The 23,700-nt window shown below is 46.6% G+C and overlaps 1 protein-coding gene and 1 long non-coding RNA gene across 4 annotated transcripts in view; one reads left to right on the top strand and one right to left on the bottom strand.

Annotated features, from left to right (window-relative positions):
* The window catches only part of LOC110073176 (uncharacterized), a 42,877-nt gene extending 42,078 nt beyond the window's left edge, over positions 1–799 (bottom strand). For all 3 annotated transcript variants that reach the window (XR_012080515.2, XR_013538136.1, XR_013538137.1), the window contains exon 1: positions 274–799. This is a non-coding gene — a long non-coding RNA (uncharacterized LOC110073176). The remainder of the gene's footprint in view (positions 1–273) is intronic.
* Positions 800–902: 103 nt separating this feature from the next.
* Positions 903–23,700, top strand: part of SPEN (spen family transcriptional repressor) — a 55,816-nt gene continuing 33,018 nt past the window's right edge. Inside the window, 3 exon segments of the mRNA XM_072977382.2 lie at positions 903–1,749; positions 14,577–14,897; positions 18,208–18,687. Coding sequence (XP_072833483.2) covers positions 1,667–1,749; positions 14,577–14,897; positions 18,208–18,687 — 884 coding nt within the window. The 5' untranslated portion in view covers positions 903–1,666.

Raw genomic sequence — 23,700 nt, 5'->3', positions numbered from 1 at the left:
TTAACCACTCTTCCGAGTGTTCTGAGGTAAACAAGCCTTTTTTAGAAGTCTTTTTTATCGATGGACCTAATAGTTTTTCAAATCACTGAAAATCTGTCGTGGCCCCAGAAGGGAGGCACGGCCGAGGGCCGCCCAATAACCCCCCCCCCACCGGTCCCTTTTTACGGATAATGTGAAATGCTGAAGCGTTTCTGAGGGGAGAGCCGAGGAGCCTTTTTTCAGGGCCCTCGAAATAAACCCGCGAGCCTCCGTGTGTTTTTTTGGGGTATATACCTGAGGCGCGCTTTGTGACCCTTCGACGAGGGCGGGGAGAGGCATTTCCCATCCCTTATTTACGGAGGGAATGAAACCTCCTACCCAATCTTCCTCCTTCTTGCTCCTCCATTGCCATATTTTTTCCTTTTTTTTTACCTCACTGAAGCGTTGAGACTGGGCCGCCTCAGCCTCGGCTGCGCATGCGTGGCACGGAAAGGCGCGCGGAAGGGCCTCCAGTGGCTGCGTGTGGGAGAAAGCAAAGGCAGCGTCGCGCGCCTGCGCGCTTCCCCGCTGAGAGGCGTATTGGGGACAGCGGGATTCTCTCACCCCTCCCCCACAGAGCCCTTTCCCTTCCCTCCTTCTCCCCCTCAGCTCGCGCGGAAACGTCCCAGCGCGCATGCGCAGGCGGCTTCCTTTTCTCTGTGTGTGTATCTGTGCGGTTTTTCTTTCTCTCTCTCTTTTTTTGGGGGGGGAACCTCCCCCTCCCTCTTTTTTCCCCTCAGCCTCGTCCCTCCGAGGCCCCTCCTTAGGCGGGCGGCCAATCAGGAGGCAGCTTCCAAAGCGCGAGGACGGCGCCCGAGCCCGCTGGTTGGTCAGCAGGCTGGGGGCTGGAGTGCGCCTGCGCGCCAGCGATTGCGAACGAGCGAGCGACGCTGTGAGGGCAGCTGGTGCTGCTGCTGAGGAGAAATTAGGGAGGCGGAGGGAGGCGAAGAGCAGCGCCGCGGAGCCTGAGCGGGAGCGGCGGCAGCGGCAGCGGGGCAGCAGCAGCATCAGGAGGAGGCGGAGGAGAAGCAGCAGCGGGAGGCGAAGGAGCGGCCCCATCCCCCCCCCGCCGCCGCCGCCGCCGCAGCCACTACCCCGCCAGCGGGAGGAGAGCGGCCGGGGGCCCCGGTGGGATGGTGTCCCCCGCCGGCGCCGCGGAGGGAGGAGGCGGCGGCGGCGGCGGAGAAGGAGCTGCAACGGGAGCCGGAGCCTCGACAGCGGCAGGCCGGGAACAGCAGCAGCAGCGGCGCCGGCGAGGCAGAAGCGGCGGCGGGAGTCGGCGAAGGAGCAGCTCCCGCTCCTGGCGGCGCTGAGCCGAGCCGAGCCGGGGGAGGCGGCCGGGCGGCGGCGGCGGAGAAGGCGGCGGCGGAGGAGGAGGCGGCGGCGGCGGCAGCGGAGGCAGCAGCAGCAGCAAACGCAAAGGCGGCGGCGGCGGCGAAGGCCCGATCTGCAGCATCCCCTCCAGCAGCACTACCACCACCACCAGCCGCCGCCGCCGCGGAGGCCCGAGGTTCCCCGCTCGTCGTCGTCGCCCGGGCCTTCCTCCTCCTCGTCGTCGTCGTCGTCGTCCTCTTCTTCTTCTTCGTCGTCGTCGTTGTCGTCGTCCTCGGTGCCGGCCGCCTGCTCGCCCAGAAGCAGCAGCAGCAGCATGGTCCGGGAGACCAGGCACCTCTGGGTGGGCAACTTGCCGGAGAACGTCCGCGAGGAGAAGATCATCGAGCACTTCAAGCGGTGAGTCTGGCAGGAAGGGAAGGGAAGGGAAGGGAAGGGAAGGGAAGGGAAGGGAAGGGATGGGGGGTCCGCCAGAATCAGAGGGCCAGGATTCAAATACGGGAGGAGGGGAGGTATTCGCATCCCACGCGCCTTAAAATGGGGAAGAGGAGAAGGAGAGGCTCCTGCGACAGCCTTGGGGAGGAAAGAGGGGTCCTGTGCCCCACCCGTACCCCAGTCTTGACTGGGAGTAAAGGAGTAAAGGAGGCCCCTGGGGTAGAAAAGGGGTGACTCAGAGGGCTGGGATGGGGACAAAAGCAGATGTTAAAAATAGGCCCCTCAGCTGAGTGTCAGGCCCAGTTGGCCAGTGGGCAGGCAGGGAGAAGGAGTCCTCTCCCCCCCCCCTTCCCTCTGCCTGAAACACCTTGGGAGGCCATGGTGTTTTCCCTGCATGTGTTTGGAGGAGGAGAGGAGAGCCTTTTGGATCCAAGCTATGATCTGAGAGGGGGTGGGGGTGACACAGGGAACTGAGCCCCCTGGTTAAAGCGGAAGGGAGTTCCAGAGTCCAGAAATGGGAGGACAGAGAAATCGGGAAGGTGCCTTAGGAGAGGGTTTGGGAAGGGCCAGAGGAAGCAAGGGCACCCTGCCTTCTTAGGGGAAAGGAAGAGGAAAGACACAAAAGAGCCCAGGGAAAAGGAGGGAAACTCAGTTTAGACACTGGAGGGAGGGGGTCAAGAGGTGAAAGGAGAAGGGGAAATGCCACATATGTACAAGGGAGCTTTCATGTCCAAGAAGAGGGCCTTTTCCTCTTGAAGTTGAAGGGAGAAGTGAAGGAAGGAGGTTATGTTAATTTGTCAACGAATTAAAAAACAAAACTAAATACAGAGGGCCCTACCTGGAGAAGGGCTTGTGGGGCAGGGGCTACATGGATGAAAAGCATGTGGTTGTGATGTGGGGTGGGGGAAATGAGCGATCCACCAAGGGCTGTGTGGACAGAACAAATGAACAGAAAAGAAGGCCTGATTTGGGCACGGTCCTTTCAGTACGAAGCCAGGCTGGAGGACGAGGAGGAGCGGCAGCAGCAGTGGCAGCCATGGGTGCCTGGGAAAATATCTCTCGGCTTTACCGCAGTTCCAGCCTTGTGGACTTGGTGGGACTGGAAATATCTGGGATTCTTGAGAGAAGGAAGTGGAACTGCTCTTGGAGAAGAGAAAAAACCCCTCCATATGGAAGGATTAAGGATCGCCTCCTTCACATGGACCTTGAGGAATATGGCTGGACATCAAGGAAAGAAACGACAGAGTTTCAGGGCTCAAGATCACTGGAAGATGGGAGAGTTGGGTGGCTTTCAGAGCCAGGACACACTTCCAGTGCCGTCAGCTCCAGGGATTGTAATGGAAACTGTTCTTACCTTCAGAGAGATTTGTTTTTTTCCCATGTTTTCACATTGCCAGTGTACATTACAGGAATTAAGGAGGTTTTATTCTTTATATATATATATATATATATACATATACATATTGCTTTTACAACATGGATTTAACCTTAATGAGTTTTGGCTAGTTGGCTTTTGTTTCATGATCCAGTGACTGCATCATTCCTTTATTTACATTTTTGTTCAATTTGCTCTTTCTTGAGACAAAGTAAAGGAGTTATAAAAAAGGCACAAACCTGGAAATTCAAGGAAAACCTATCATCCTCCCCATTTGTTTTGGCTTCTGTGCTGTGGAACTCTTTTTTTTTTTTTTTTTTTTTTTGGATGGCTGACTCCAAGTCTAAATTGGTATTGTTATTTGAATTCGTAATCTCTGTTGTTCTGCTTTATAGAGCCATTGAAGCAAAAATTATATTTGAATGCCCTTTTATTCACAAGGAATCTTAATCATGGTTCTCTGGACACTTTAATGATAGTTAGCCTAATAATGCCAGCTTTGTGTCTGTGACTTTTGTAATAATGGATACATTGGGGGGGGGGGAGGCAAAAGTTGCAGAAAAGGACACCATGTTGTGGGAGTAATTTCAGGCTGTAGCATTTGTGGCGTTATATAAGAGCAGCAGGACACTGAATTCTAGGGAACTGCTTTGGTCAGCTAATTTTGTTTTTCCCATTCAAGAATCTGAAAAGAGTTGTGGATTTCTTACTGCTGTCTGGAGTGGGGAAATTATTGAGCATATCTAATGAGTCACCATGGGAAAAATAGACTTTATTACTAGCTAATGAGAGAAACCAGCTTGGTGGTTGAAGCAGGGGAGAAACTGTGAAGACCGTCAGATACCTTGGTCTATGCCTGCTCCCAGACCGGGTATAAATTTATGACAATGACCAGAGCCTGTAATTTTAGGTTGGGGGGAGGAATATTTTGTTCTGCCTCCATTCGTCCCCCACCTAGCAGCTTAATCTCATGGGTTGGGCAAGAGAGAACAGGCAGCTTGTGCTGCATTAGAAGACAGGCATTCAATTTTATTTCAGCCCTTAATATTTAAAATGGTGTGTGTTGGGGCAGGAAGGGTGGACACAGCAGCTTTGCATTTCTTGGTGCTCCTGCTACAAATTGAAATGTGCAGGAGCAAAGGCTCAATTTTCTTTCCTTGTGGTTTTTGTGATTTGGCTGGGGGGGAATGCACTGAGAGAAGCGCACATGGACGCAGGCTGTGTATTGCAGCATTTGTTCTCCTTGGCAGGTTGTAGCCTGGCTTGTCCCTTGGCAGCCCTGTCTGTTCTGAGGCATTTTCATGCTTTAAAGAGGAAATATGTTCCTTTGTACGTTGTTGGCTGGGGAGGGGAGGGAGAAGCGTGTTTGGAGGTTTCTTTTCCAAGTGGTGCAGAGTGCAGTGGCTTAACTGGTGTGAATGCCTTTCTAAAATGGCGGCCAGGACCCAGTTGATGTAGGAAAGAACAGAGCCCATCTCAGGGGGAGTTTTGTAAAGCAGGCAATGTAACCAGAGACTTTGCCCAGCTCCCTTGTTACAGCTGCCTGAGCTTTCTTGAAATGTGCAAAGAGAAGAGATGACTTAGAAATGAGCAGTTGCTGTGGTGGAGTGTAATCGTGTGCTCTCTCTGTGTGTGTCTCTCTCTCTTACACATGCACACGAGACTGCATGTGGAACATCCTCTTTTGAGCAAGCTCTTTATCCATTGCAAAGAACCAAGTACTACTCCCTTCTCAGTTTTGTCAGGATCAAGCTTGTGCTGTATGGTATGAAACACAGAGAAGATTTAATTTTAGGTTAAAGTCTAGTACAAGTCCAGCAAGGTATTTCTTGGTAGCTATTGCATAAAACTGAAAATGCCCCCTCCAGCTTTTCCCCCTTTTGGCAAGAATCTGAAACCTTTGTTTGGAAATACTGACTGCCAGAGGCTTCAAACAAATATAATTCTGTTCTATTGGGCAAAAAAATTTTTTCTGCTAAAATATGTTGGGGGTGGTGGTGATAGAAAAATGGTTGTGGTTTGCTTTTGCTGGATTATCTGAGATTAAGCACTAGGATTGTGGATGGATTCCTCAGCAGAGAATTAAATCTGTCCCCCCCCCCCCCCCCCCGGTCGTCTTCACCTGCTTTTCACAGAGCTTTTTTTATGCTGAGCAAAGTTGCTGTGGTGCTGTTGCTTTAGTGATAGATCAGGAAAACAAGGGCCTGAATGAACTGGGTCTCTCTTTCATTTTTCTGAATGTGTTTTTAGTATAACTGCTAGTCTCCAAAGCTGGCCATGTGGATATATTTGGTTCTCATATTTAGGATTTGCTGTGGAAAACATCAGTAAATGAGTCAATTGCCTATTGCTGAATTAATCCTGTACTTAAAAACATTTTTTCTTCAGCATCCGGCCACTTGGTTTACCAGATGCTTTAAATATCTCATATCTGCTGAACTGAGATTTGGTTGGCAGAGGGCCATTGTGTTGGTACAGCATCCTCACAATAGAGCAAACCTCCCTTTGTATGTCCCTAGAATGGGTAGGGAAAGGAATCAGTTGCCAGAGATGGTTTGGCAGCTTCCTTTGCTTTGCCTTACTGGGCTCTCCATATCCACCTGAAAGGTGACATCTTGCAGTTGCCTGTCCAGGGGAAGGGTTAATGATTGGAAAAGGCTGTCCTTCCTTAGGAGGGGAAAAATCCTTCTCAGATTTAAGCTGGTCTCTGTGGCATAAAGTTCCCACCCTTCCCCCAGCCTGTGAATAGGACAAAGAATACGCAGAGCACCGGGGCAGGCAAGCAGTAATTACCATCCTGTAGCTACAGAAGCAAAGAGCTCTCTCAAATTAACCGATCCTTAGCAGAATGTAGCCCAATAAGAGTTGCTGGAAAATCATCAGAGGAGAATAGGTTGAAACAAGATGTTTTCATTGCATGCATATTTCTGGTTGTAACAAGATCCATATTTCTGGGTTACAAACTTCCTTAGAGATGTTGATTTTTTTGAAGGTGAAGAAGAAAGTGGTTTAGAATGAAATACACTTCCAGAAAAAAATGTCAAGGGTATTAAGATACTGTATGAAGGCTGAAGGGAATTTTATTTGCTTGTGGCAAATGCGTTTCACAGCATCACATATAAGCAAACTCATTGTCTTTGCCAGACTTGGTGATAAATGCATTTGCAAAACCATGAGTCACTTACATGCCATGTTTATTTTGTTTTGTAACTTTGTTTCTTTGTCGGAGAAAATGCATGCAGAACATGTAGAAGGTTTATCCAGTATTTTTGTCAGTTCTCAAGTAAACATGATCCTCTTTGGAAAACAGCCCTGAAGTGTGGTTTCTGTGGGAGATGCTAAGGTCCATGGAAGCTCATGCCAAATACTGTAAAACTAAAAGTTCTTTTTTATTATTCTTTAAGGTACTTGCAGGGGCCTTTATTGGCTTTGCAACAGTGGGCTGAAATACCTCTTGAAAATGTTCTGTTCTAAATATTTTACAGAGTTTCAAAAGGTGAAAAATTGAGTCTGTGTTCTCAAGGAGTTTACTATTGAAATTTACTGTTAGGTTACTATGTTAAAAGGTGATGATGATGGATGTGACAGAGAGGATGACGAGTAATTCTTGAATCATGCATTTCTTTATCTCTAGGACATGATAAATTGATCATATCAATTCTGCACAATGTTAATTGTTCTGTCCTCATCCTTACTAATGCTCTTGAATGTTTGGGGAGTAGAGGCTAGATTAATTTCTTTCTCTCCATGCTTTCCGTGAAATACACTTAAGGCATCTTAGGTACTCTTCCTTTGGATTCTGTAAGGAACCTCAGAAGTTGATTAGTTGTTACTTAAGTGTTTCACAGCTATAATTGTACCTTAGCTATTATAAAATTTGATTTCCCACTACTGAAACAGATGTGCAGCAGCTTGTGAGAGAAGGTTGGTAAATATAGTAACATTTGTCCTCTTCACAAATGCCAAGTGTAGAGGTTTCCATTTTGATTTCCTTAAAGAGGGGAAATAGGAGCTTGCACCTCTCTGCATTGTTTGACTAGAAAGGATAAATGAAGGTAATGTTCACCAGCATTTTAGCTGATGTTTGCAAAGTTAAAAAGCGGCATCGCAAACATGAGTGTTTCGGAAGATACTTGGAAAAACATCTGTCTTTGTGGTTTAAATCTCTGAGGAAGACGTGCACCCATCACACTACTCTTGATATCCTTCTGGGCATGTTTTCCTGCAAGAAAAATGGCCGTTCTGTAGATTCCTGGTTTTGTTTCTAACAGCTTCCATTTCATGTTTTCCCAGCACACAAGTTCTGCTCCCCTCCTCCTTTTTCATTTGCTACTAAGTCAGCAACCAGGAAAAGCAGGTTCAAGCTGTGGGCTTTCTACTTCCCTGTCCTCTGCAGCAACCACTGTGTACAGCTGGAAACCTGTCATTTATTCCCTTTGATAGCTACTCTGCTTTTGTGTGGTGAATGGAAGTCCTAAGTGTATTTTCAAAGCTTGAAGGAGAGCTAGAGGTGCTTTGAAGTTCCTGCAGGATAGAAGCTGCTACTTCCCTTTAAAAATGCCATTTTCCTTCCATGTGTGCACTGGCATGCACACTCTGCTTTGCAGCTGGAGGGAGAAGAGGAGAGGAGGGTTTGGTGCAGAGAAGGAAGGATGAGTCATTGGGAAGAATGTAACAGAAAATGTAGAGTTTTCCTTTCTCATGATGAGCTGAATTCCTGTGAGACAAAATGACTGTACAGTACTTAATATTAGCAGAAATTGATTTGTTGGACTGTTTCAGTTGTTGCCTCAGGTTCTCCCCACCCCCTCAGTGTCACATTTCCTTGAAAATTTGGAGGTTGCCGTGGCTTCTAGGTTGCAGGAGCTGGATCACCACTTTCATGCTCCCAGAATGATTCTGTCCTTTGTGAGAAACAAGAGGTCTTCATGTTTCTGGGTGAGACTCGGTGGCCTTCTCAAGTTGACTCATTGAGCATTTTTTCTTCCATTAAATAGCCTGCCGGACAAGTGGGCAGATAAATGTTGTGGGATGAAGAGAATTCCCTTTGCAACATCCAATGTGGGTATGAGTTTCTGGATGACCTTAAGCAGGCCTTTCTCTTTTAAAGTGGTAGTAGTCATGACCTATTTTTTGAATCTCCTTTGCGGAGGACGTTTCGTACCACACTGAGAGCGTTTTGCACTTTGATAGCATTCTATAAATAACAGTTGAGGAAAAAAAGTAAGAGCCTCAAAGCAGTCAGGCCTGTTGAAAGTTTTAGTGAAAGAGTGAAACATTTTACAAAGTGTTTTCCTTAGTCTTCATCATTTGTCCGGGTTGACTGAGAAGGAGCTTTGTCTGCTCTTTTTCATAGGATTCTTCTATCGTGCTTGATCAAGCTGTAATGATGCAGCACCAGATATTCTATGCTGCAGCCTCTGCCTTATTTTCTGAGGGCTTGACTGTAACCATTCACAAAGCTTCTCATGGAAGGTAGCCCTGCAGACGTATAGGATTTCCTTCCTAGCCATTGGTGCTTGAATGTTTGTCTTGAAAAAAATATTCTAGAAAATCTGAATTAAGTTTGTTCCAGGCATCTTAGCTGATCTGCATGAAAGTGGACATATTTGAGAAAATAAAAACAACTAAGAAATAAACGAGAGCAAAAAAAAAATCATAAACTTTAGTGTTCATGATGCTGTTGTTTGTTAGCTATAAAACTTTGGGGAAATCTAAAATTTATACAGGGACTAGATTATAATGTAGAGTTATCAGTAACATCTTTTGAATAGTGAGTAGTGCTATGTAAAGCTTAGGTAGTGCTCATGAATGATACAATGGGCTGATGCAGACTATCCCCAACATGGGTCTCCCCAGAGACTCTGCGCCATAAGTCCACGTGAATGCTTGTAGAACAGACACACAAATGCTGGGAGTTGGCAAAGCTGAGTTTAATTAGTTCCTTGTTTTAAAGTCTTATGTCCATGGCTTCTGTGCATTCTCAGTCAGTGAACATTTCTTATAATCACGGCAGGGAAAATGACTAGTGGATACTTGGACTCTATATAAAAGGAGTTTGACCACTAATTACATGCATTAATTATTTATTAGGCTTCAGTCGTGCAGCAGCTATGGCTCAGAAAGTGTAGCTAAAGTCCTTGTATTGCAGAGGGTTATTGGTACTGGTGTAAGTCTGTTGCTTATGGTGAGCACCTTTGGATTTTTTTGTGCGTCTGTTCCACCATGGCCTCATTTTCAAACTTGTTTTACATGATGTTTTGCTGTTTCAGGGTGAACCCTTTAATGCTCTTTTAGAATGTGTCTGGCATTCGTGGACTAGACACATTAATGCTTGGGTTTGACTCTTCTGGACAATTGCTGGGGGGGAGTCTGGAAGAGTAGGACCCTCATGCCCCTTCCCCTGACATGCTCACCTATCCATAGGGCTTTGGGGAACTGTTTATTTTTAAAATTACTTCCCTTAAGTTAATTGAAGACTGGGTATGCCAAATCATTCTCAGGTGTTGTCTGGTCTTGTGTTTTGCTGAATGCTGTCTTGGGTGCCTTTCATATTATAAATAATCATTTGGTTATGTAACCATTCAAAGTGAAAACCTATCAATTAACTTCATCTTGTCATTGGAGGAGCACCCTTCCCCTTCTATTAGTGTTACAAGCCTCCCTCAGTTGTGGAATTCATGAGACCAGAAGCCCCTCATCCTGTTGCTGATATGGACTTAGGGTTGTGAATTTGTTTTCCTCTGTTCTGTCATTGCTGCCCTAGTGCTAGCTCTTCGCTTTGTCTCTGAGCTTCAATCCATCAGTTAATCCACATAAATTGACAGTATAGGACTTCAGTTACAGTGTATGAATTCCTCTAAAACAGACAACTTTTGGGGGAAAATATTGAAGGGGGGCATCAGGCACTTGAAAATTAAAACTGGTATTATATTTTTGGTACTGATCCTCTGTGACCAAATGTCCGTTACTCAGAGCGTGCAATTTCTAGTGTATTGCAGTGGTCTGTGGGCACTGGAGTTGCCCTGTAAGAGATGTTGAACTTTGATTTTGCCCTCGGCTTGCATTTCGTCAGCTGACGCTTTGAAGAAGCACCATCTTGGAGGGAAAGCCAAAGAGGGCCTAGCAGGAGAATTAAATCCAGCCAGTGGGCTTTTCCTCTCTTTTTTGGGGGAGGGGCAGCCTCCAGGAGAAGTTACAGCATTGCCCTGATATTTTTGTAGGCAATAGAAGCTGCCCGATACCAGTTCAGATCCTCCATTTTTCTCACACAGCATTATCAACTCTGATTGGTAGCAATGGCTCTCTGGGGCTTTTTGATATTTCCCCCCAACTTCCTGGAGATTCCTGGAGGTCTCCTATCCAGGAACTGACCCAAGCTCACTTAGCCTCCCAAATCTGGTGATGGATGGGTGTTTTCAGGGCAGAATGACAGCTTAAAGAAAGGAGAGACTGAAGATCCGGCATGGAACTGAACAGAGCCTCTCTCTTCTTCATGTTCCTCAGGTGCACCTGAAGCCTCTGTGGTTGTCCATCCCTGGGATTATGCCATGCCCCACAGCACAGAGTGTGCCTGCTTATTCTTCCCTGGCCCCACCTGCTGTGCAGATCTGCATAAAGTTTCTGCTTGTCTAAAGATAAATACTTGTCAAGCCACTGAGTGCAGGTTTCTCCTCCCACAGCTGTATTTTGTGCACCCTTTTTCTTGCTAAGCATGCTTTGCAACCATTGTGAATATGGTTTTGTCCTAATCAGCATTGTTAATTAAACTGTTTTCGGCCTTGGGCCATGGGAGTCTGTTGCCAGCAAATCAGCAGCAGCAGCAGTTCAGTTCTGCTTTCTGTAGAGGAGAGAGAGAGAGGTTTTCCAGACCTTTTCAGACCACAAGTTTTGTCTCACTGCCTTCTTTAAAGAAGACTAAATAGACCAATAATAGCAGCATAAAATGCAAGTGTAGTCTTAATGTAGATGCAGAATTGGACTAGTGTTTACTGTCAGTCTTCCTTGGAAGGATGAGGATCCCGCCCAGCCATGCACTATGGATTCTTCTGTTTTTTTTCCCCATGAAGCAGTTTTTCCAACCAGCTTATTCATCATTACTAACAAATTTAAATGCCAGTACGGAGTAGAGGAACTTTGGCTGTTAACAGATCACGAGGATAGGCTCTGGCAGCCAGCTTCCTTGGGTCTCCTCATTTTCTCTATTCAGCTAGAGCCTCTCTTTCAATAAAATGTTAGCCATCACATGGCCTGGAAAAGTACCCACTGCCTCCAGGGCCCTTTGTGAGAAATAGATATGTACAAGGGAGGCAAAGCATACAACTGAGCTTTGAGCATCGTTGTGCTTGTGGCCTAGCTTTGTGGAGAGAAACCAATAACAACATGCCCTGAATAACTGTTCCAGATGTGCCTGGGTTCTAGTTTTAACCCCTGACATTCTGGCAGTGTTTTCTTGGTACCTTAGGGAGAGAGAGAGAGAGAAATTCTATCTGTTCAAGAACTAGCAGGGGACTGGGCAACCCAGAGGACTGTCCTTGAAAGAGGTAGCTTCTACGGTGCCATCAAAAAGCAGAAAGTATCACAAGCTGGTCAAGGTGTTGCAAGGTACTGATTGATTGATTGGTATTCCTGGTGCAAGCTTAAAGGAGGCGGGGGGGGGCACAGAGACAACTTTGTTTTTGTCAGTGAGTAGCACCCCTGTTGTTCCCTCTGGTGGTTTGAGTTTCTCCTCCTCCTGTTTGCTGGTGATTGGGAATTCAGCTGCCTTCCTGGAAAGGCCTGACAGGGGTCTGAAGGCAGGGAATGGGCCTTGGAGGAGGGCTCGGTAAAAGTCAGGAGGGCGGCACAGCATCATCCTGTTCTTTGTCTTGTCTTCTCTCCCCACCCACCCTGGGGTTCCAGGCAAAGTGGGGTTCCACCCTGTCCCCTCCGCAGTCCCTCTCTAGCTCTCTGCCCCATCCGGCTGGTGCCAGTGGTGGTGGTGGTGGGAGGGGTCTTGGCCGTGCCTCCCAGCAAAGAAGATCACCGGCTTCTCTTTCTTGCCGCCTGCCTGCCTGTCCTCCGGCAGCCCTTTGGAGCAGCTCCTCGTCTGGTGCGCGCATTGTTCTGCTGCAGCCGCTGATCCCGTGATGCAGCATTGCAGATCTTTTCCCCTCCCCCTCCCTCCCTCCCTCTCCCTCTCTCTCTCCCTCCCTCCCTCTCTCGCGCCCTTCCTCCCTCCCAGATCAGATAGCATGAAGCAATGCAGCTCCCCTCCCAGCGGTAACTGCCAACACCACCGGAGCTGTTGGGAAAGTGGCCAATGGGTGGGGCCAGGTCGGATCACTAGGCAGAGTAATCTTCACGGTGGGTGACTGAAGGCTATGCACAGTGAAAAAGCTGCAGGCAGGGCGAGAGCACAGATCCCCCCCCCCAAAAAAATATCTTTTTGCAAGCCAAGCACCTTGCAGGGCCTTCCTTTTGGGGAGGACACAGTGGCACACATAAGTGACTGTTGCTCTCTCCTCCTCCCTTTGGGAAAAGTTGTTTCTCCACCTCCCAATGGCGGCACATTTTGGAGCCTCTAAGTGTGAGCAGAGGAGTGTTGTCTCCTCTGAGCTGGAGCTGCCTAAAGCAGGGCCGTCTCTGGCAGAAACCTGGCAACACATGTCTATGTCATCTCAGGCTTGAAAAGCTGTTCACAGAGAAAGCTGGCCTGTGTGGATTTCCTTTTCTCCTTCTGTGTCACATGCAATATTCTGCCTCTGCCCCTCTTCCCCGTCTGTCCTTCATCCTTATACTTTCCAGCTCCCATCATCCCAAACAGTCAAAGCTGTTACTGGTAGCCTGGTGTCCTCTCCTGGTCTTCAGGGCTTCCAGTGCCTGTCCTGTCTCACCTGCCCAGGAGCCACCGGCATTTGGCCCTGGTCTTGGGCCCATAAACATATCTCACTGCCACCAAATGTGTTGTTTCTGCAGAGACAGCAGGAGCGTAGCCAGTGACCATTATGGTTGAGTAGCAGTTTTTATCTCTGGAATTGTTTCATCACCCTCCAGAGCAGTGTTTTTTTTTTTAAGCCATTCAGACCTTACTATCTGCCTCTTCCACTGTGCTAGCTTGTTTGCCCCTCTTGTGTTGTGTGCTGGCTTGTTTCGGTGAACATTAACTCATAAAACAGTATTTGTCAGAGCTTGTTGGTGGGGTTTCCTCTCATGAGCAAAGGCATCGTGTGCTCAGCCCACATGGGTGTGTTGTTTTATGAGTGGCTCCTTTGCTTCCATGTGGCAAGATCACAAGGACTCCTGGTGATGCTTCCTCGCAACATCCAGTAATATTCTGTGCTGGCAGGATTTTTGCTCCTGTTCTTATTGCCACCAGTTTTCACACAAAAATGTTGACAAATCCCATAGTTTGCACTCATATCTAAACCTGGAGACCTTGTAACTCTAAGAGAAAAAAAATTAAGGATAAATCCAAGCATGCGTAAAGCATAGATCTTACTGGCAAGTAGTCAGAAGTGGTTCATATCCCTTAGTTTTCATTTAAGCTGTCTAATCTTTCTTTTACTGGTTGGACAGTCATTGGGTTGAGGAAAAACTCCCACTGTTTCTGCGGTGCTAATGGTTGCTTTTTAGGATCTCTGCCTTAAGATTCTGGGTCTAGCTGTTGAAGGACAGTCATCCAGGGTGTCAGAATACCAAGTATTTGTCTTTACAGTTTGAAGTCCAGGCCTAAAGGGGAATTAAAGATTCTAGGAGTGGTAGTCTAAATGAGTCCCTCTTTCCGACCTTAGCCATTGACCTTATTCAGCTTGGAAGCCTGCAGGCACGGCTCTGTCATTTGTTCTTGGCTGCAAAACCGTACCATTACTTGCATCGACTGCTTAAGAGATCAAAGGTTTTTGCTGAACAAAGTACATACAGGTTGCAAATAAGTGCTGTTAATAAAATGGTGTTTCAGTCTCTCATTATTTTAACATTGATTGAATTGACATGCACTGCAGCAATGTGATAAATACATGGAAACACAACTTTTAATATATCATTTTTAAATTTTGATTAGACAATCTTGCATATGTTGGATAAACCAAAGAACCATGCTTTTGTGACCCAAGGTGTATTTTTTTGTTTTTTAATATAGGATAGAATGGAGGGGGAGGGAGATAGGATTTTAGCACCTCAGTAAAGGCGGATATATTCCCAAAGTGAGGATAATTTGCTCAATAGGGAATAGCTTTGTTTGACATGTTGCTTCTGTTGAACAAAAGCCTGGATCTGAAGCTTGACTACATGGCTGTAAGATCTGCTGAAATAAATCCCAAGTAAGCGTGCTTAGGGTTCCATCCTCACTGCTGGAAAATTGCAGCATAGTAATATGTAAACTTGCTTTATGTCTCCACCTTAATGCATATGATTTTTTTCTCTCTTTCTCTTCTAGATATGGACGTGTTGAAAGTGTCAAAATTCTCCCCAAAAGGGGATCGGAAGGCGGCGTGGCTGCCTTTGTGGATTTTGTGGACATTAAGAGTGCCCAGAAGGCACATAACTCAGTCAACAAAATGGGAGACAGAGACCTCCGGACGGATTACAATGAACCAGGAACCATTCCTAGCGCTGCTCGTGGATTGGATGATACAGTTTCCATAGCGTCTCGTAGTAGAGAGGTTTCTGGGTTCAGAGGAGGTGGTGGTGGGCCCACATATGGCCCACCTCCATCACTTCATGCACGGGAAGGACGCTATGAGCGGAGACTTGATGGGTAAGTTCCAAGGTTTCACTAGGCAGGTATTTTGTATTTGATGTGGTGAGAAACACAAACTCCTGTATAGGGCCCCCAGATGGATTTAAAATTTTGGGAATTATCTGCGTTTCCTATTTGGGGTTGGAAACGGAAGTGATTCCCAACCCACTGGCCGGGATCTTGTGGATCCATGGAGGATATTTCCTGCAGCTGATTGGATATCTGATCCTAAGATGGAAGCCTTCCGGTGGGCAGCTTCGGTTGTGGAGCTATTCTTCTAGGACTTAATGGTCCCATTTCCTGGATAACCTTAAGGTCTTACTCGGATCTATCCTTACTGTCAGATGGAGCTATTTTATTACATGAAGCCTTGCGACCCAGGGTGGAGTATCTGCAGAATTGTAGGACCTGCGCAGTCTTGGCAAAGGTTCGTGCCAAGTTTTTCAGGGTTTTGTTGGTTCTATAGTTTACAAATAAAATTGGATTGTTCAAAAAAAAATTCTTAGAGACTTTTAAAAATGCACCAAATCGGATTCTACAAACACTCTCTAACCATGGGGATACATATGGTGTGGTGAAGACAGCAGAAGGCAGCTTTTGATGTTTCCACGTTGGGATCTACCTGACTTCCGTGTATCTTGGGATTACTGTTCCTCATGGTATGGGCAAAAGTGAAGGAGATGGACGCATGGCCAAGCCTTGGAAATTACAGGGCACCTGTTTAGGTGCTGGAATAATGGCTGCTACCTTGAATTTGCGGGATGGTACCTTCCCAGTGGCTGAGGAGAGTGGATTACTACCTACTCTGGCTGGACCTTTCTTTTCCCGTGAACATTTATAAAAAAAAAAACACTTTAGCTCTAAAGACTTGGTGCTGATAATCACCTGGTGGATACATCAAAGGAACTGGACTTGACTGGATGGTTACAAAAATGGAGGAGAGGAGGTCCTGCTCGCACAAGGCCTGGGTTCCTGCCTTGGTGCCTTTTTTTTCCCTTTTCTTACCAGCTGCTGGAGATTCTCTTTTCCCTTGGATGTACCGAGAAGCTTCTGCTCTCCGAAGAACCAAGTCTTGGGGTGACCACAGAGTCCTCCAGCCAACCTGGGACTACTGGCGTCTGGTGGAATTCTTTTTTTCCTCTTGTCACTCAGATTTTCGCTTGCTCGCTCATCTAAAATATAACTTTGACACCCTTGCCCATTAAGAAGGTGGATTACCCCCTGTAAGAGGGGCCAAAATTGGGGAAGTTATGTTCACAATTCTCTCCCTAGATTTAATTGGGAAAATAGGTCGTGTTTCCACACTTGGAAAAGGTTGGTATGTCCTGCCCTGTGTATCTTAGCCCCTCTCCTAACCCAAGTCCATCCCTTTTTCCACTAACTCTGGTAGCAATTAGTACTAATAGATACTCAGTGCTACTGTAGCCATTAGCTTTTCAGCTCTGCTAGTTCTTTTGTCTGTCTTCTGTGTCCTTCTAATGGATTAGGAGCTCTTTTGCTATAATAGTAACCTTTGTGAGGAGTGCTCCTTCTTCTCTTATTTTATCATATCCGCACTCACTGATTTAGCATTCTATAAGTGCAGAGTGCTTGTTGATTTTGTTCTTTAAAAGGCAGAGGAAGAGAGCTCTTGAAATAATTTTTTAAAAAAGATGTACACACACAAACACATAGTTGGCTATCATATTTGCATGCAGCTGCAAATAATTGAAAATGTATGTTATGCATTTTAAACACTGATATTGGAATGTTGTTTTGCATTTTGTTTGAGAAGCAGGAATTCGGAGAGACAAAAGTCTTAAGACTTTCTCAGGGATTAAGAGTCTGGGGTGCATTTAGAGCAGAGGACAAGTTCATACCCAGGGAAGATTTTAATCCACTCTTAAGACTGCAGGATGGGGGTGGGATGGAACACAGGAATCCAGAAGAAAAGGAAGACATCTGTACCCACACATTGAGAGGAATGAAGTAGCCACTAATTGGATGTCAGGGAAAATCAAAGGGGGATTCTTCCACTTTTGTAATTTAATACAGGCCCTGATTCTATTATGGAATTAGCAAGCACAGATTTATTTCCTCTTCTTTCCATGCAGTGCCACTGAAAATGGGCCATCCGATGATCCTTTAGAATGCTAAAGGAGCCAGAGCTTCCAGACCCCCCCCCTCCCCTTTTAAATCCTGTGAAAGCTATCAGGATTTGAGGCTGTAGAGAGGTTGGGGACATAGATGTTGCCAGTCATCTCTTTAAAGTCTGGTGCACACAATAGATACCACAGCAGGAGAAGGCAAAGTACGCCCCAGCCCCCAAGGCCATTTTTGTGGCCCTCTGAGGACATTGTTACTGGACCTGTTTTTGTTTTTTAATAAACAAGGCAGCTGTTTCATAACAAAGTGAGGTGCAACCCCTCCAAAAAAATCTCAGAAGGGCCCTTAAGTTTAAAAAACAAAACTAGAAATGGAACTACAGGAATTGCAAGTGTCCTTTTAGGGGGAAAACATTTTTCTTATTTGGGGACTCTGGTGCAGCCTGGGTGGGGGAGCAAGTAAGCTCCCAAAACTTCCAAAGTTGCCCAGCCTGCTTCAGCGCAAAATGGTGATCCCAGATATCAAGTACAGAAACTCCAGCATTCTGCTGATAAATAATATGTTAATAATTCCAAACTGGTTATAAAAACAGCTCTACCTCTTCGTTAAATCAGCAATCGATCTATTTATCTTGCTTCAGTATCTTAAAGCTTCATAGGGCCGGTTCTGTCTCCTCCTTATCTGTAACACTTAACAGTGGTCCATACCTTGACTTTGATAGTCACCAGGACCGATCTGTCAAGAATGTGAGATATCCTAGTGTGTTCTTAAAAATAGTAACTGCATTTTCTGGGGTCTTGCTTGTCACAGAGGCTTTCATGGCTAGTGATGGACATTGTAAGACTGCTCTTGGACAGAGTTATGCAATAAAACTACCTATAATGTTAATCATTCTTCAGAATCCAGATCTATGTCTTCCTAGAAGTAAATCTGAATCTGCCAAATTTAAGATATAGGCTGGGGTTAAGTACTGTGGGGTTAGAACACTTGTCATGAAAGCCCTGTTTAATCAGATAAACACAATCCATGCCCAGGCTGCCATTATCTGGATATAAGTGAGGAGTTGTGTGAGAGGACGAGTTCCTCAGTCCTGCTTAACAGATTGCAGCCATGTGGCATTTGCATTCCTTGCAAAGAGAGCCAATTAAATGTTTAGATGTTACTTTCTTGCATGATGCCAAGATGTTCTCCTTGTACCCTGACTGACATCTGTGTTTCCCCACTTCCTTCCCTCCCAATGCAGGGCTTCAGATAACAGGGAGCGTGCTTATGAACACAGTGCCTATGGACACCATGAACGGGGGACAGGAGGAGGATTTGATCGGACAAGACATTACGATCAGGATTACTACCGAGACCCTCGGGAGCGGACTTTGCAACACGGACTCTACTACAGTTCTCGGAGCCGCAGCCCGAGCCGTTTTGACGCTCATGATCCCCGTTACGAACCTCGGGCCCGGGAACAGTTTACATTGCCCAGCGTGGTTCACAGGGATATCTACAGAGACGATCTCACCCGGGAGGTCCGAGGGAGGAGGCCAGAGCGGAGCTACCAACACAGCCGGAGCCGGTCGCCGCACTCGTCTCAGTCCAGGACCCAGTCCCCTCAGAGACTGGCGAGCCAGGCGTCACGGCCGACCCGGTCGCCCAGTGGCAGCGGGCCCCGGAGCAGGTCCTCCAGCAGTGATTCCATCAGCAGCAGCAGCAGCACCAGCAGCGACAGGTAGGTCAACACCCCCACCAACCCCACTGCCTGGGATGCTAATGCTGGCATGTTGTTGCTGTGACCCCAGATCTGGGAGCTACTTTCTTCCTCCTGGTATTGATCAAAACATCCCTTTCCTCAGCAATACCTTTTCTCAAGCCAGTGTCATCCATCATTGGCCCTGCAGGTATCTTGGATTTCATTTCCCAGAAACCATAGCCAGCTTCACTAGTCATCAGATATCCTGGGAGTGGAGGTCTGAAACCTCTGGAGGACACTCTCTGAAAAGATCTGGCTCCTTTCCCCCACACATACACTTTTTGCCTCCTCCATGCTGTCTATGCATAGCTAATGGAAGAATACCCCATTTCATCCCCAGGTGCCATCCTGAGGCCCCATTCATAGGGACTGGGATTCACTTATGACACCCTCCTAGTCTCTCAGGGGCTATTGCCTATAGAAACTCAATAGAAATATAGAGGAACTGTTGCTTAGGAAATAGATAACTTAAATGATAATAAACAAAAAAAAGTTGTGTTCATTTAAAAATGAACAGGGTTTTGTGGCACCTTAAAGACCGAATGACTTTTTTTTCAGTTTGAACTTCTGTAGCTCACAGTTCACCTCTTCCAGTGCCCAAATTGCAGTATTTGAGCATCCAGTACAGAATCAGCTCCTCTTCCTCATCTGAGCTCCTGAATTTAAACTGGGCATCCTAAATGCCACCCTCCTGAAGGAACAAGGGGCGGGATGGACTCCGTATTGGGGACCCCATTGTCACTGGCCATCCAGCATATTTCCTAGCAGCCTCTCTTGTGGCCACACATGTCCTTGCAGTGCCTAGTTTATGGCTAGAAAAAGAGATCGAAGGAGGCTGGAGCTTCGGGCCGACCTCTGGCTTTGGCTGCCTAGTTTTCTGCTGGAGTAGGAAAATAACATGGCTTGAACTTTGCAAGGACTCTGACTGTGGGAGAATGGAAAAAGGGTTGGAACAGAATGTGACCCTAACCCAAAGTTACTTTTATTTAGTTATACATTTAAAATATTTTTGCTTGGCCTTTCTCCTTAGAAAAGGACCCAAGGAGGCTTACAGCCTTTAAACACAAGATTTACTGAAACAATGAGTACAGAAGGTGGCGAGTGAACCTGCCCTTGTTTCCTATCAGGTTGCAAGACCTACATGTAGAATCCAGATTAGGCTTGTGGAGGGAAGGGGTGCAAATCAAACACTGCTACAGTAGGGAAAGATATAAATTCTGACCAACCAGCCCAAACTAACTTACATTCATGCCTTCAACGTGTAATCAAAAGTCACAAGGCCCTTCTGCTTTGTACTTAATGCTTGATTTCCAATGCTAAATTTCTGGATTTGAGCTTTTAAACATGACTTGCATCAACATGACTCTGACATACAGTAATTTGGCAAAACTTTCTCATGTATTAAAGGCCATTCTGTCATTTTGGCCTTTGAAGGTAATTGGTTCTTGACGTGGAGACTAGTTATCTTTCAAATCATGTTACTTTCAGAGAATCAATGTACCTTTATATAAATGTTAAACGAGAACAATATTTTGAGAATTGTGGAATAATCCACTGAATTACACTTGAATTAATTATTTTTTATAACACAGTTGCTGTGATTTGTGGCGGAGATACTATGTTTGAGCTAAATGAACTTTTCCAGTTAAATTTATCCTTAATACAAGAAGTAGCCTGTATAGAAAGTGCTTTTTGTCAATTTCTTGTGTCTGTCTCAAAACATAAAGATGAAAAGATACATAATGAAAACTAGAAAAAAGACCATAAAACAATGTGACTTAAATATTTGGGATTTCTAAAACTTGGCTTGTGAGTTCACCTTTGAGATGCTGCAAGGCCTTCTTTTTAGTTTGTCTGTTGTTGCTGTTGTTTGTCGGGTTGCCGACTTGCTTGTCCCACTCGTCTCCCAGAGGGAAAGCAGATGCTGGCAGACTTAATTTCCTTACATAATGCTGTCCTTTCCCTGCAGTGCCCCCCCCCTGCTTTCCCTGTTCAAGCATTTGCCAACTGGGGGTGACTCACTGCCTTCCGATGGTATTTAGGTGAAGGCACGAGTGGATTTGCAGGTTCCTGTTTGTTGCGGGGGGGGGGGAGACAGTTGGGGAAGGAGCTCCAGAATTGAGTCTCGACAACGGCAGTTTCAGTGTGAGTGGCCCGCCAGCACCAAGCTATGCCTTGATTTATTTGTTATCCTGCCCTTCCTTATAAGGGCTTTGAGCAGACCACGGAGCTTCTGTCCATCCAGAGGGTGCTGAGGGGGGCAGGGGGGAGCCAGAGGAGGCAGCGGGCTCACACGCTTGGGGATACCTTCTGATCTCAAGCAACCGGGCCAAGCAGCCTCTGAGAGTTTTCCTCAGGAGCTTATCGGGTTACTTTCCTAATTGAATGCAGATTTCTCCTTCCTCCCCACAACTCTTCAGAGGAAGGCAGCCTTGTTCACTTTTTAAAATTCCTTTCTGGTGAAACCTTACTCAGATGGACCCTGATGGCAGAAATTCCCGTGTGTTTCTTCTATGGGTGCCATGTTAGGCTCTCCTTGCTAGAAGTACCTCCCCCCCCCTCTCTCTCTGTGTGTGTGTGTGTGTGTGTGTGTGTGTGTGTGTGTGTGAGAGAGAGAGAGAGAGAGAGAGAGAGAAGCTGTCCTGTCATGTCTGCTTGCCTGCATTTGGTTCCACGTCTCCTCTCCCTTACGTAGCCTTAAGCCATCCCCTACTGCTCAGCAGTGTGGAATGTAGATTGCCAGGGTGTGTATGCATGTATGTATGTGTGAGAAAAAAAACCAGGGTTCCTTTCCAAGGCTCCTCGGATGTGTTGTTTCTATGAGAAGATTGTTCCCTGCTTTAAGAGGAAATCGTGTAGGGAGACAGGACCCAGGAGGAAGTTTTTGTATCAAGTTTTCTATTCCAAAAACGTCTGTGCCCCCCCCCTTCCTCGGTCTAAGTAGAGACGCCTGTGTAAGAGGGGGAACGAGCATTTGTGCAGATCAAAGAACATTTGCTAATTTGGCATTTGTGGAATTTGTGTATTTCTCTTCAACCTTCAGCACATCCCCAGAGGAAAGAAGTAATGTACAAAATGCTTTTTACAGCAAGAGCCATGGCTAGGGCAAGATCTTTACTGGGCCAAACAAGCCCAATTGGGTTGGGGGACAGAAAACTGTGTGCCGGCAATTGCGGGTGAGGAGGAGCTCATAATCAGGTAGATCCTTATGGGGGGGGGGGAGAAAGGGGAAAGGCTAGAAGAGCAAGCCTTTAAACCTTTCAGTCTCTGTCCTTTCCCAAATATGCTTTAGGAAACACTGGCATTACAGTAACACAGAGGAGAAACAAAAAACAATTAAACATCCCACTGTGAGACAAACTGGTTCAGGGGATGGGTGCCCTAGCCTTCTCCCTTTCCCCACCAACATGGGGTGGAGGCCGTAAAGCAGGCCTCTGCCCCGTCCTAGGTGGGGGGGGGTAGGCGTCTTGTGCTCGGTGGGACGGAGCTGCTGCCGCTGCTGTGTCCAAATCATGTTGGCAAGGCGAGGAGCTCCTTGTCTGTGTCTCCAGAACCAGTCTGAGCTGGAATCATCCGGTTGGATTTGGCTGCCTGCCACCTCCCAGGAGGCGCTGTGTGAGATGTGCGTCCTCCCTGCCTGTGGGGTGTGTGTGTGTGTGTGTGTGTGTGTGTGTGTGTGTGAGAGAGAGAGAGAGAGATACAAAGCAGGCGGGTGTGTGGGTCAGGGTGGGAGAATGCGCAAGTCTTTGGGCTCTGTTTGTGTGTGTGATGGGCAGTGCCTTCTGGGCAGCACTCAGGCAGGCCGGGCCGCATGCTGGGAGCGTCCCAGGTCTGAAGAGGTGGCTGATTCCTCCGGGACAGTCCTTCCTTCCCGCAGAGTCTGATCTCCTCTTGGGAAGGCCCGGGTCTCGTGAAGGGCTGCTTCCGTGGCACCTTTCATTTCACTCTTCGATTTTTAGGACTGTGCTCACTCTCGCTCGCCCTCTTATTTATTTCCTCAGGCTCTTTAATTAGTTCCTGTGTATTTTAAAATTTTCATTTTTACTTCACAAATGAGGGGCAAATAAGCAGGCAAAAGATAAAAACAAAGGAAAAGAACAGCAAAATAAGACCTTTGTATCCTGGTTCATGACAGGAATTGGTGCCTTCATAATATTTTCCTTTCTGTATGTAAATGACAACTTTCGGCAGTTTCAAATTTCCTGAAGAGTTATTTATATTAAGAAGTAATGTTTAGTCTCTTGCTAATCTGAGGAAAGGTTCTGACAAATATTGCAGTCTGTTTCCCTGATTTGCCTGTTACGTTAAATTTTGCTTGTTTTTAAGCTTCTAGAACTCATTGTCCCTTCCCCCTCTGGGTTTTAGTGCTGCTTTTCTAATTCCTTCACAGAGTTTCTTGCTGCCTTTGGCTGATTTCAAGGAGGGGTTAAGATATTCTGGGGTTTGCTTTTTAGTGTCCTTAAGAACGTAAGAAGAAGAGCCCTGCTGGATCAGGCCAAGGGCCCTCTTCGTCCAGCTTCCTGTATCTCACAGTGGCCCCACCAGATGCCTCCGGGAGCACACGAGATAAAGAGAGACCTGTCTCCTGATACCACTCCCTTGCATCTGGCATTTTGAGGTACCTTCCTTTTAAGCCTGGAGATTATACATCCCCATCATGGCTTGTAACCTGCGATGGACTTTTCCTCCAGGAATCTGTCCAGTCCCCTTGTCAAGGCATTCTAGGCCATATGCCCATCTCCACATCCTGTGGCAAGGGGTTCCACAGATTTACAACACGCTGGTAAAGAATTTTTTTCTTTAGTCTATTCTCACTCTCCCAACCTTCAATTTGAGTGAATGTCCCCTGATTCTGGTATTGTGTTGGTGGGAAAAGAGTTTCCCTCGATCCACTTTATATCCACCCCTGCATCATTTTATACGTCTCAATCATGTCCCCTCTCAGGCGCCTTTTCTCTAGACTAAAGAACCGCAAATGCTGTAGCTGTCCCT

This window comes from Pogona vitticeps, chromosome 7 (assembly GCF_051106095.1).
Source record: "Pogona vitticeps strain Pit_001003342236 chromosome 7, PviZW2.1, whole genome shotgun sequence".
NCBI lineage: Eukaryota > Metazoa > Chordata > Lepidosauria > Squamata > Agamidae > Pogona > Pogona vitticeps.
Note: the sequence above shows the minus strand (reverse complement) of the source record. Positions and strands in the feature narration are given on the sequence as shown.